The following is a 12847-nucleotide window of genomic DNA, read 5'->3' on the forward strand; positions in this document are numbered from 1 at the left end:
GAGATTTGCCAGAAATCACCATGGTATTATTCCGACTATTTCCTAGCTTAAATAACATTATAAATACGTCATGTTTGGTATAAGTCTTTTTTTAATTACGTGCACATTACTAATATTTCAATCTAATGAAAGTATAATACCAATTGTCGATAGTCATTGCTAGACTACTTTTGGGTTAATAGGTGACTCATGCAGTAGTTGACCTACAGAAATGGGGAACTTGGAAGTGGGTAAGCTGAAAAAGGTCAGCGTACAAGAAAGGGGGAGGCATGAAAAAGGTTTCTTTAGTTCTTGTGTAACTTGATATTTTCTTTCGAAGCTAAGGTCTTCCTAATACGATCCAAACGCTATCTGGGACCTTTTATTTGATTTCTGAGAAGAGGAGAGTGCCAGAGGGGGAAGGCGAGTGCTGAATGGAGGGGATTAGCAGATCTTGGGAAATAAACTAATTCTACTATCCCATGGCACTGAGCTTCTCCCTGTGGTAGTTCCATCTCCTAGGGAAAATTCAAATTATGTGCCTGTCTCCTGGGGGATAACTGATCTTGGGAAATGCACTAATGCTACGACACTCAGCTTCTCCCTATGGTATTTCAATCTCCAGGGGAAGATTCGAACTATGTGTTTGTCATCAGCCACAAATAACACATAGTAAACATTTCATCTCATTTTCGTCAAACGATGGATGCTGGAAAATTATACGTCAGGACCGCGATCTTCAAATGAGCAATGGAGGAAAACGATACTTCGGGGAACAATAGATGTGAAAGAAAATTAAATTGTCTTAATGGAACTTTATTTGGGACCAGGAACAGCAAGCGATGAATGCGGGAAAAAGATCAATTTGGGAACAATAGATTGGGTTTCCACTGTATATACCTTTTTATTTATACATTCATCAAGTGAAATAGAAGAAAAAACATATGTTTAATATGCTTTGCGCAATTCTAGTATTCGATGTATTTGAATTTCGAGATATTTGAATATTCGAGCGATGATTTAATATTCGAATTCGATATTCGAGTTCAAGAAATCTCCTATTCGACCCATTTCTAAATAATTGTTTGCTTTACAGTTTGAAATTAGCCTATTTTTTCATTCACTGAGCTCCAACCATCATGAAGAGGACTTCTACCTATGTCTTTCTATCTGCATGCACTCATTTTGCAGCAGTGATAATCAACAATTTATTAAAATCTCATTTCTTCAGATGCCATTTTCTCAGGTGAAAGCACTCTGTTCTGATCAGTTCCTTTTTTTTTAATGCACGAGTGAAATAGCCAGTTACTTCAAGCACAGAATGCATTGCTGCACTCCGTACATGCTGTACATATTGGACGTCAACCCCTTTTCACAGCTAGACGTTCTCAGAACATTTTAACCCTTTGTAATGGCCTGTGTATGAAACCTGGGATTGAGATAAACAGTCCTATGAGAGGAGTGAAAGGCCACCCTACATTACGTTCTCAAGCTGGTTGTAAAATGGGTGACCCCCGCTGCAAAGACTGCAGACTGAAGAGCCTCTCTCTGTATGATTCACACAGAGTAGTCAAAGATTGTTTATGAAGTTAATTCCAAGTAGTTTTTCTAAAATACTTGCATTATCCAAACTTATAAATTAGCTGCGTCTACTAAAATTAAATTAGAGTTAAAATTTGCAATCAGTTATAATTTACAGTAACGTATTCTAAGTAAGATTACTTCTGATTGGAGGATTTGATAATTGCTGATAAGTTTATGATAAAAGCGGTGAAAAGGACGTGGCATTTGCGGTAGATACATAATATGGAGAGGCAAAATATTGATTTTGTAGCAGTATTGTAAAAATGCTGCACCATTTTTGTTCCATTTGCAGGTGGCCTCATCAAGATTACAATCACAATTTTGAAATTCATGAGATACGGACGAAGACCTTTTTCAAATGCTTTGAATCTTTTTTAATGACCCCTTCAATCATAAATTTTATGATTGAAGACATTTATGGGTTTCTCTCTTTCCTATAATCAAAAATACATCATTTCTGCTGATGCCAACCCATGCTACGAAAAAAATATTTTTCGTGTCGCAGTGTTGCCTACAACCTGGTAACAGCTTCATTCACCAAAAATATCATTAATCCAGGACGAGTCTGGTCCCAAGCATTCTGGATGATCGATCTTCTCGGGTACTTCAAGGATGAAATTCACCGCGAAAAAATTATTTTGCTTACCCGGGATTCTAACCCAGATCTCCTGATTGTATGTCAGATATGTTACACCACCAAGCCATCTTCTTTCAAGGCCAATCTCACAGTGGGTTTAACTAAACAAGGTGTAGACATCTCAAGTCCACACTGTGGCACAGGATGCGGAGGTCGTGCTTACTAAGCCTATGTCAGAAAAATAAACCCTACTTAGTAACTCATAATTTCAGGCTTAACGGCGTCAAACCTTTCCATGATGAAATATGAAAGAATAAAACTTAGTAAGGTTCACTGAATATCTGTAGTTTTTCATTCAGTTCAAAATTTTCAGTGAACTGTACAAAGTTAAATTTTTTTAAATTCAACGCCCTACTTTGTCAGTCTTCCGCGACGGACAGCTTCAATGGAACTACGGGAAACAAGTAACTTTGTACTCAGTCACACAGAGGGATGCAAAGTTATATACACCAGGGATGAAATTCGCTCAGCCTGGCCAGTTGCATTTTATTACCAGAGGGCTTTTCAGAATTGCATGTACCCAAGGAGGAAGAAAAGTCAAAATGACATCACTTTGACCTCAAAATGACCCACGAAAAGTCACTATTCAGTCATAACCGTGAAGGTGACTTTTTGCGGGTCATTCTGATGTCAAAGTGACGTCATTTTGACTTTGAATTCATTTGTAGATGTTTTCATTAAAAGTGAGAGCATATAAAAAAATTATCAAATATTGTCTACGATACTCGCTCTCCCTGAATTCCAACCTGAACGTTGGTTTGGAAAGGTGAGGGTAGAGCTCACCCCTGACACTTAATCACACAACCGCGCATGCGAATATCACACCGTAAGGAGGGGGGGCAGTTCCTTTCCATGGGCTAGTTCTACAGATAATTATTAATTTTGGGGAGCCCAAAGCTTCACCCCAGGTTTGAACTCTTGGGACCCATCTCCCAATAGCTAATGGCTACATCCAATAGGCCACTAACTCAGTGGCATAGCCAGGTTTTAGGTCTAAATTTAAAAGCCTTAAAATTCTCCCCTCCTTCCTTTCCCCTATTGATACCCCAAGACGTGATTGCACCACTTGCCCAGGGCGATATGTATCGTGAAATATCGCGATAATTAATCATATCGGGCATACGAATTCGAGTTTCGTACATTATCGAAAAATCATTGTCCGATAAAAAGGGCCCAATATAAGTATTGGGACTGATAGAATATCGGAACCGATAAAATATCACGATATATCGTCCAATAAAAATATCGGGTGTGATAAATTAACTGAGCCATTAAAAATATCGGAATCGTTAAAAATAGTCTTCCGATAAAATACTACGGAACTACTATTATAAGGTAGAAATATCCTTTCGATAAAATATAAAGATATATCATCCGATAAAAAATATTGGGCCTAATAAAAATCGCCATTTGATAAAATACTACGCTTGATAATCCGATAAAAAATCGCCACTGCTAAAATATCGCGAAATATCATCCAATAAAAATTGCTGCTCGAATAAAATATCACGATTTATTGTCTTATAAAAGCCGCAGCCGCGATAAAAATCGTGATTTATCACCCGATCGCATCGTCGCGCGCGATAAATTATCACGTTTTGGCATAGGGAAATTAGTTTGGGAAAATGTTTATGGCTGGAATATGTATAGGGTTGGCCTTTGTTTAAGCTAGACCATAAATCGGTGCGTTAAAAACTTACTAATGTATGGTATATCGCGATATTCAATAGGAGGTATTTTTTCGTCGAATTATAAAACGTGATATATTTTATCTGAAGGCAAATTTTTATCGGGCTGGAGATTTTTTTATGAAATGATACATCGTGGTATTTTATCGGTAGGCGATTTTTATGGGCCCTGACATTTGTATCGTCCGATACAAATATTGGTTTAGGATATCGTCATATTTTAATGGATATCGGATGATATTTATGATGATTTTTTTGTTCTCGATATTTTTATCGAATTTCGTCCGAGATTTAATGACGATATATGATAATTGTTCCTTAAAAATGGTCTATTACTCGCTTTTACCGCAAGAAAGTCCCCGGGAACGAACCTATTTCGCCAAAATATTTCGAAGGAAATCCGTGACGCGCCATTTCTAAACTAGAATGCGCCGCGGTTTCTTTAAATAACTCATCGTCGCTGATTGCTGTATTTGCGTAAGAAATAATTAAGCTTCTCCTCGTTTTCAATAATATTTTCGGTGAGAGCCCGTGCGTACGTCACTACGGGAATAATAGCCAATAATAAATATCCGTCTTCATTTCAAATCAACAATGGAGCGTTCGTTATCTGCCATTTCTTGATTTATTTACGTTTGTTTTTACAAACGAGACAAGAGATTGCAATCATACAGGAGAGGAAAAGGAAATGAAAATTTGCTTTATATTAATCCAGAAGATGGGATGTTTGAAGCAGCTAATATGCCAAAAGTTCTCTGGATGACGAGAAGGATTTAAACAACTTTGAAGAGCTCCTGAAAACCTCATCTCTCTTCAAATCATTTGTGAGTAAATTGACTGTTATCTGCTCTACATCATCCATCAAATTAACCCTTCTATTTTCCCTTCTTGAGCCATATGAAAAAGTTAAAATTTATTTTTGTTTCCTTTCTCACAGGTTTAACATCTTAGACAAATTGCAGTTGATCATACTGATGGAGTTTTCAGCCCATGCGACCAGATATATGTGTACAAATGAATTTTCTCGCTGCATCAATTGGGATGGAGAGCTTGGAAAAATTATGTTCAACAACCCCTACATCATAATACCTTAAGGCTATATGCAGTTAGTATCAATTTTTCTATTTAATGTATCATCAAAATTAGAAACTTTCAGCTTCTTGATGTTATTTTTTCCTTTGTTTGCAGTCCCACGATGGAAGAATTTCCCTGAGGATAATGTAATGAAAACGAAGGCAAAGATTCAGCGGTGGTTCAAGACAATTGCTTAAGCAACTAGAGGCAACTGAAGGGAAAGGAAATGCAACAGAATCAACTGAAATGGCCAATGTAGATGATTTTTCTCGATTTGTATTTGAAGAGGGAGAAAAGGAACCTTAAAAGGAAAATTAAAAACAAATCCTGAGGAATTTCTTCTTGTAAAATCTATCTGTTTTTTGTTGCAATAAACCCTAATAAAGGTTGAGTTTCATATCTGAAGTGTTTAATTATCCCTAAATGACAATCTAAATACAAAAATTATAGTATGAATTGTCATTAGAAGAACAAATAGATTTGGTCACAAATAGTCAAAGTGAGGTCAAAATGAGGTCAAAATGATAGGTAGTCATTTTAGGTCATATTGACATCATCATGAGTCACGAAGGATGTCATTTCAAGGGACCATTTTGAGGTCACCGTGACTACCAAGCCATGACTTGAAAATGACATCAAGATGATGTCATAATGACTTTTCATTCCTCCTTGGGTAGCGACCTCACTAAAGCCAATCTTAAAAATTACAGTTCCGCATAAAATATAAACTGTGATTATACTTTGTTCAGAACTGTATACCATCCAAACTGGGTCATAGAAGTCCTGAAGATCACGACTTGTCAAGCTACCTTGGCAAATAGCTCAGCCATAATTCCATTCAGATTAGCAGTCTTGAAGTCCACTAAATTATTAATCACTCAAGGAAAGAACAGAAAAACAAATTACATGATCAAATCAGGGAATCAAAATACACATTTCACCAGGACACTGACCTATATTACCACTGAAAGAAGTTAATTCAGAAATCTTTTTTTCTAAACACCTTTCAATATCAATTATTAACTCTTTCAAACAAAAAAAATGGGAAATTATAGTTTTTAAATAAATAGGTAGCAAATATTATGTGAAATACAGTAGATTCCGTTTAATGGGTCCACCGGTTACTTGGTGCAGCTGCTTAATTGGGGCAGATCTTGAAGAACAGAACCCAATAGAGGAATATCCCAGAGTATTCTCCGCTTAATTGGGTCAGCATGCCGCTTCATTGGGCCATAAGACGGCGACATAGACTCCATAATCGCAACGAAATTCAACTTTTTTGTTTTCAGAATGCTACTTGTTTATATTTTCCTCCTTTGATTTACTCTTATTTTTCACAAATTTTCCTATTTTTGCCCTATTTTGAAAGCTCTTGTTGTTATACTTTCCGCAAGAGGATAGGACTTTTCTTAAATAGGACTTAGTAAAAGACATTCATTAAGTGTGGCCCGAGGCTGTGAAAAATATTTATAACTAAATTGTTATTATTCTTAAAAATGATAATAAATTAACTAAACTCGCTGATTTATTAATCAAATTAATAGTTTAATAAACTTATGTTGCATTATAAACATTCTTTAGTCTCCTTTCTAACATTTCAATGTTTGTTTATGCCCATACACAGGATAGTTCGCCTAATTGGGGCAGCCGCTTAATTGGGGCAGCCGCTTAATTGGGGCAAAGTGCACAAGTCCCGATATGTCCCAATTAACCGGAATCTACTGTATATTGAACTAAACATGAAGCATGCTTGAACATGAAGAATTTTCCAGGTAGAGAAAGTCCCACAAACAGTGAAAATTCAGTTACCTTCAGTACATGATGCTGTCCAATGACAAACTCCAATTTTCGCGACCACGGGTTCACAAAACTTGACCACTCAGTCTCAACCAGAATGTAACAGCCGTTTCTAGTTCTAAACCTGTACGGCTTCCCCTTGAATGGGTTACTTGGCTGGCTCATAACTGTAAAAATATACAGCAATATTTCAATGAAAATAGATTCTTAAAAATTATCACCAACAATTGATATTGGATTAGAATGCATTGTTTAAATAAAAGCATGTACTCAATCCCAATGAAGCATAACCTTCACTCCAGACCAATTTAGCATCCATTGTGAGATGCAACAGCAGGGTATGACAACACTAACCCAACAAAAGCATCTATTGCCAAAGACACAAGAAAACAATCCATTTGATCATTGAAAGGATAAAACAATAACAGAAAATTTGAGAATCATTCACACAAATGGCAAGCATCAGAATCACTTCAATGTGGATTGGGTTGACAGAACTCATGGCTAACCTTTCACAATCGTCGATACTTATAATATTGCACAACATGTTATTCTCCTATCCAAGGCCTGAAATCAATATGTTCTACATCCAAAGGTGGAAAATGTGTTTCGATAGAGCTTAAAAACAAAAAATCGCAAGCACTAATGATCTCAGAAATATTTTAATTTATATACCACACCATTCTTATTACACTCTGACCATTAAATGCAGTAGAGTGTCACTGAAAAAAACTGCCGATATGAAGCAGTGGCGGATACAGATGGGGGGAGCAGGGGGCGCGCGCCCCCCCTTTGCAGGGCCACCCGTATTGCCAAACATAGCAGAACCATAATTTTAACTTTTTTTATACTATCATAAGATGGCATTGTCTTGAATGTGTGTTAAATCACTTTAGTTAAAATTTCTGAATCTCTGCATGTGACTTGATTATTTTTTATTGCGATAAAAGTAAAGGTAACTCAAGATGTCTTTTGCGCCCCCCCTTGAATTTTCTCTGTATCCGCCACAGATATGAAGACACTTTTGATACAAAGGATGTTGGAAAGAAAACTCACCTAGAAAAGAGGAATGGTTTTTTTTTCACTAAAATTACCAAGATTAGCTAAAATTAAACAGCAACAGTCAACAGTAAGGCCATGCATTCAGAGCGGGCAATTTTTTTGTTGATGATCTTTTATGATTTCTTTAAAGTTAGCATGCAACACAAATTAACAAGGCTGGCAAACACAACAGTAATTTCCAATGCTGGTTAGAATTATATTTTAGATGTATAGACTTTAAATATGATTAAATACTGGCATTGTTCACATATACCCATGCCTTGCTTAGTGCAATGTCGATATAGTGCAAATCCACTCCCGAGAGAAACATCCCAACGCTGTGTAGCCTAATCAAATACCCTTTAAACCTCTCTTGCCAAAATGTGAACTTGCACTAAGTACACATGAAATAACTCTCATTTTATGCATATAAATAGTATTTCTTGCCTCAAACCTTATTCTTCATTATACTACCTACTCATCATGCCGTCCCGATAGCCTACCTAACGAAGTAATTTATCTCGTCTCCTTAACTAAATGACATAAGTTAATTCAGATTATTAATTAAGTTTTGAGCAAGTGAAAAGGCCCTTTTTGAAAGCAATATGGTTAGTTATGTCATTTTGCCGTCATAGATTATCGGGCGAACTGACTTGCACAAAAAGGGTCCACCCTAAAGCATTCAAGGTCATTGATATTCTCAGGGGAGAAATGGAGCAGTGGCCGAGTTGCGTATGAATAGCATCAACACAATAAAGACGTAAAAGGGTCTGAGAGACATTCAAACACATTGGCTCCATTCCTTCCCAGCATTCCTTCATTCCTTAGGCCCTCTGTGTCTCAAGGAATGCAATGCAGCAGTTCCTTTAGCAGTGAAAGGTGATTGTTACAGAACCATACGGAGTAAAAACCAAGTGAAATATGGCAAAAAATAGGAAGGCTGATAGAAAAATTAAGAATTTATCAAGAAAAATATTAAACCTAGAAGAGAAATTGAAAGTTATCCATTGCTTTGAAAATGGAGAGCTTTGAAACTATATTGCACGTAAGTTTAAGCTCACGATGTCGACAGTCCGCAATAGTATTCTGAATAAAGATGAGGTTAAAACGTCAGTGACATCAGCCGCAACAACTTCAGCCATATGGTCAACACGTAACAAACTCTATTACAGGCAGTTATTTGTGCAAAAGCTGTGGCTTTATTGGTATCTATAAGAGGAGATGAGGGTGATGATTGCTCCGAGACATTTAGTGGAAGCTCTGGTTGGTTACATAATTTTAAATGGAGAGCTGGTGTTACATACATGTGGTTTATAAGAAATTCAATACCCTACAACTATGTTACCGGGAACACATTCCTATCTTCCCCATGTTAAAATGCTCTCATGTAACGCAAGTTCGAATAAGGCAGAGACCCCATGGAACGCACCCATTGCACTAAGCGAGGCATGGCTGCATTCATACAATTTTTTAGATATACAGTTGAACCTCACAATCTTTACTAAGAAGCCCTATAAAGTGAAATTTAAAGGAAACCTGCCCAATGGATAATTTATGTAAAAAAACCTAAAACTAACAGTAACAGGAGTACAAAATGCAGATGCTTAACATTAGTTTGCATTAGGTCTACATTTAGTCTACAGTAGGGGGTAATAATCACATATTTTTGTTCCACTGGTAACTTATAATTTAAGTCTACATAAAATATAGTATTTAAATATCAATATATAGCACAATGTAAATCTAATGCCTAAATGCCTAGCCTAAATGTTTTTCAACTTTATAGCAAATGATTTATTTTTTTATTTTAGTTTCTGATTATTTTTGTTTTGTGACTTTTGAATGCCATGACTTACCTATCAGTAAAGCTATTGGATACCGTAAGTTGGGGCGAGTTCGGACACGCGGGGCGAGTCCGGACGATCGCGCCGGCTGATGCTTACATTGTATTTCCTTCCGACTTTCGCTTTGTAATACACTGTAATCATGGCTTTAAGACAAAGAAAGGTACAATGTATCATATTACGTATAAAAGCGATGGATCTGTCGCTTTTGGTCGCAGTTCATCCGATTAGTTTGCAGCGCAACATTAGAGTGAAAAATCTTACCGGCGAAAAGAAACATCTCTCCTCTTTGGTAAGTACTTCTGAATGTAATAATACTCAATTCCTCCAAAAGCTGTGCTATTTCTCATTAAGTGTGAAAAATTTCGTGTAAATATTTCGAATACTCTATTTATTAGAGCGCGTTATTTGATTTCATGCACCTAGCTCCGAGGGCAGAATGGTGAGAAATTACGCAAGGGTCGTTGGAGGCCGGCGCCTACACGGACACGACAACCAACAAATTGAGAAGGCTGTTGAGGCTGTGAAATCTGGAAGAATGAGTCTTCGGGGGGCCTGCAAGGAGTTTGGAGTGCCAAAATCCACAGTTCACGACATATTGAAGGATAAACACCCAAAGAAATCTGGAGGACAAACGGTTTTATCCGCCAAGGAAGAGGACCAGCTAGCGCAAGGGATTCTCAAATGTGCCGAGTGGGGCATTCCCTTGCGAGCAATAGACTTAAGGTTAGTCGTTCGGGAATACCTGAACAGGATGGGACGAAAAGAAAAAGTTTTTAAAGACAACTTTCCGGGAATGGAATGGGTTCGTGGTTTCTTGTCAAGACGGCGGGAACTCACCGTGCGTTTGGGAGAGAACATTAAGAGAGTCCGCGCAGCAGTGACAAGGGAAGTTCTGGAAAAATACTTTAATAATTTAGAGGTGGTTTTAAATGGTGTTCCTCCGGAAAATATTGTCAACTACGATGAGACTAATTTCAGTGACGATCCTGGAAAGTCCCGGGTGATTGTTAAGAGGGGGGAGAAACATCCGTCAGTGATTAAGGACACCAGCAAAACGAGTGTTTCTGTAATGATCGCCGCATCAGCGAGCGGGGAACTTTTACCCCCATACACGGTATATAAAGCCGTTCACTTGTATCCTACCTGGGTAGAAGGCGGCATTGAGGGATCGAGGTTCAATAGGAATATTAGTGGATGGTTTGACATCACAACCTTCGAAGACTGGTTCACCACGACGTGCGTGCCATTCTTCAAAAACAGGCAGGGGCCGAAAGTTATGATTGGGGACAATCTATCGAGTCACCTCTCGGTGGAAGTAATTAGGAAGTGTGAAGAAATGGGAATAGACTTTGTCATGCTTCCACCTAATTCGACCCATTTATGCCAGCCCCTCGATGTAGCTTTTTTTAGACCTCTCAAAATTGCATGGCGAAAATGTTTAGACCAGTGGAAGCGCAAAAATCGTGGCGTTCTTCCGAAAAGTGAGTTCCCCAGGTTATTAAAGTCTGCCTTTGAGTCCATGGGATCTTCATTGTCTCCCAATATTTGTGCAGGGTTTAGAGCCACGGGAATTTTTCCATTCGACAAAAGTCGAGTCATTAGTAAAGTCCCCTCTTTAAATCCAAAGGAAAATTCTGACGCAGCCTCCGATGCTTGGTCCAACGCATTTCTGGAGATGTTAGCATCATCCCGCGCAGAAACACCAGAGGGTAGAAAATCGCGGGGGAAGAAACTAAATGTTGAAGCAGGAAAAAGTGTGAGTGCTGAAATTAAAAATGAATCTGTTTGTGATGATGTGGTTGACATTTCCTCAGAGAAAAATCTGTCTGTTGATGAGGTTTTGGCATCGCATGTCAACAATGAAGTCGATTATGAAATTCCCGGCTCTCTCACAGAAAATTCGTTCGTGTTATTAAAATTTGGGACCAATAAACGAGATAGGCTGTTTGTAGGGACAGTGATTGAAGTCTGCTCCAACAAAAAAATCCGTGTGCAGTGCCTTCGAAAAAAAAATACAGCGAAGGAAACTTATTTCAGGTTTCCAGATGTTGCTGACGAGTGCATAGTGGGAAAATCGCAAATTGTTCGTCAGCTTGCTCCGCCAAGGGACTTGCGAAGGGGCCGCTTCGTTTTTAGTTCTTTAAGTGATGTTAATGATGTCGATTAATATGTCAAATTTTGTATCTGATTGTCATTAAAAATTCATTATTAAAACTGGTGAAAAATTGATATTATTGTAAATTTTTTCATTTCCGTTTTCATCGACAACCATTTCGAGGCCTCGGAATTTAACCTGAGCTATTCGGTCCGATTGAGAGTTTAACCTGAAGAAATTTCTTGTTTCAATGATACTTATTTCATACCAAAGAGTTAAATTAAAACTCCGTCTGTATTTAATGTATAAAATTGACGCGAATTGCCACCATATGTTAGTCCACATCTATCAATGCAACGCTCGCGAGATATGCGATTCGCTTTTCAATTTCAACAAATTTGCTGATAGTAAAATAAAAATAAAAGCTCATAGTTGCCGTTTAACATCACCAAGATAAGTAGAAAGTAATATTTTTAATAAATTAACATGTTTTAAGAAAAATATTTCGTTCACAACAACATTAACGCTAACAACTCGCATGCGTCCGAACTCGCCCCAAAACGTGAGGCTTGTTCGAATGGTGTTATTGATCATTTTTCGAAGTCAAATCTAAGACAATATCTTATGATTCATTTGCTTAGTATTTTCAAAGGATTAAGGATTTTAAATTTCGATTTTCACGCATTTTGACAAGTTTTTCGATGCGTAAATCGCATTTATATGTAAAAAAGTGTCCGAACTCGCCCCAACTTACGGTAGCTCTTTTCAATGACTGTTTACATGCTTCATCAAATATTATGAATTACAAAATTTTGTCCACGAGTGGTCTCCCCTCACACGTTAACCAACCACTGAGCAACTCTTAACCTCATGTCACAGAGTACTTCCAGCTAGCCACCTTGAGACCTTGCATGCAGAAGTACAATGGACTAGAACACACGAGGGCATGCTTGCCTACAGTAAGATAGAGATTGGTCCAGGAAAGAAAGGGTGAGAGAGAGAAGATGCAATGGAAAGGAGCAGTTGCCATCTACTTTAAAGATGGAGAGCATGTATCCTGTCTCAATTTGACTACAGTGATATGTAAATCAAATGATATATATAA

At 37.6% G+C, this 12847-nt stretch overlaps 1 protein-coding gene and 1 long non-coding RNA gene across 2 annotated transcripts in view; one reads left to right on the plus strand and one right to left on the minus strand.

The window, feature by feature from the left end:
• The window catches only part of LOC124164402 (period circadian protein), a 247849-nt gene that overhangs the window by 84752 nt on the left and 150250 nt on the right, over positions 1-12847 (minus strand). The window contains exon 10 of the mRNA XM_046541726.1: positions 6772-6926. Coding sequence (XP_046397682.1) covers positions 6772-6926 — 155 coding nt within the window. The remainder of the gene's footprint in view (positions 1-6771; positions 6927-12847) is intronic.
• Positions 4370-5249, plus strand: LOC124163824. Its single transcript, XR_006865846.1, has 3 exons — positions 4370-4712; positions 4826-4993; positions 5077-5249. It is a non-coding gene; the product is annotated as an uncharacterized LOC124163824 (long non-coding RNA).

This window comes from Ischnura elegans, chromosome 8 (assembly GCF_921293095.1).
Source record: "Ischnura elegans chromosome 8, ioIscEleg1.1, whole genome shotgun sequence".
Classification (NCBI taxonomy): Eukaryota; Metazoa; Arthropoda; class Insecta; order Odonata; family Coenagrionidae; genus Ischnura; species Ischnura elegans.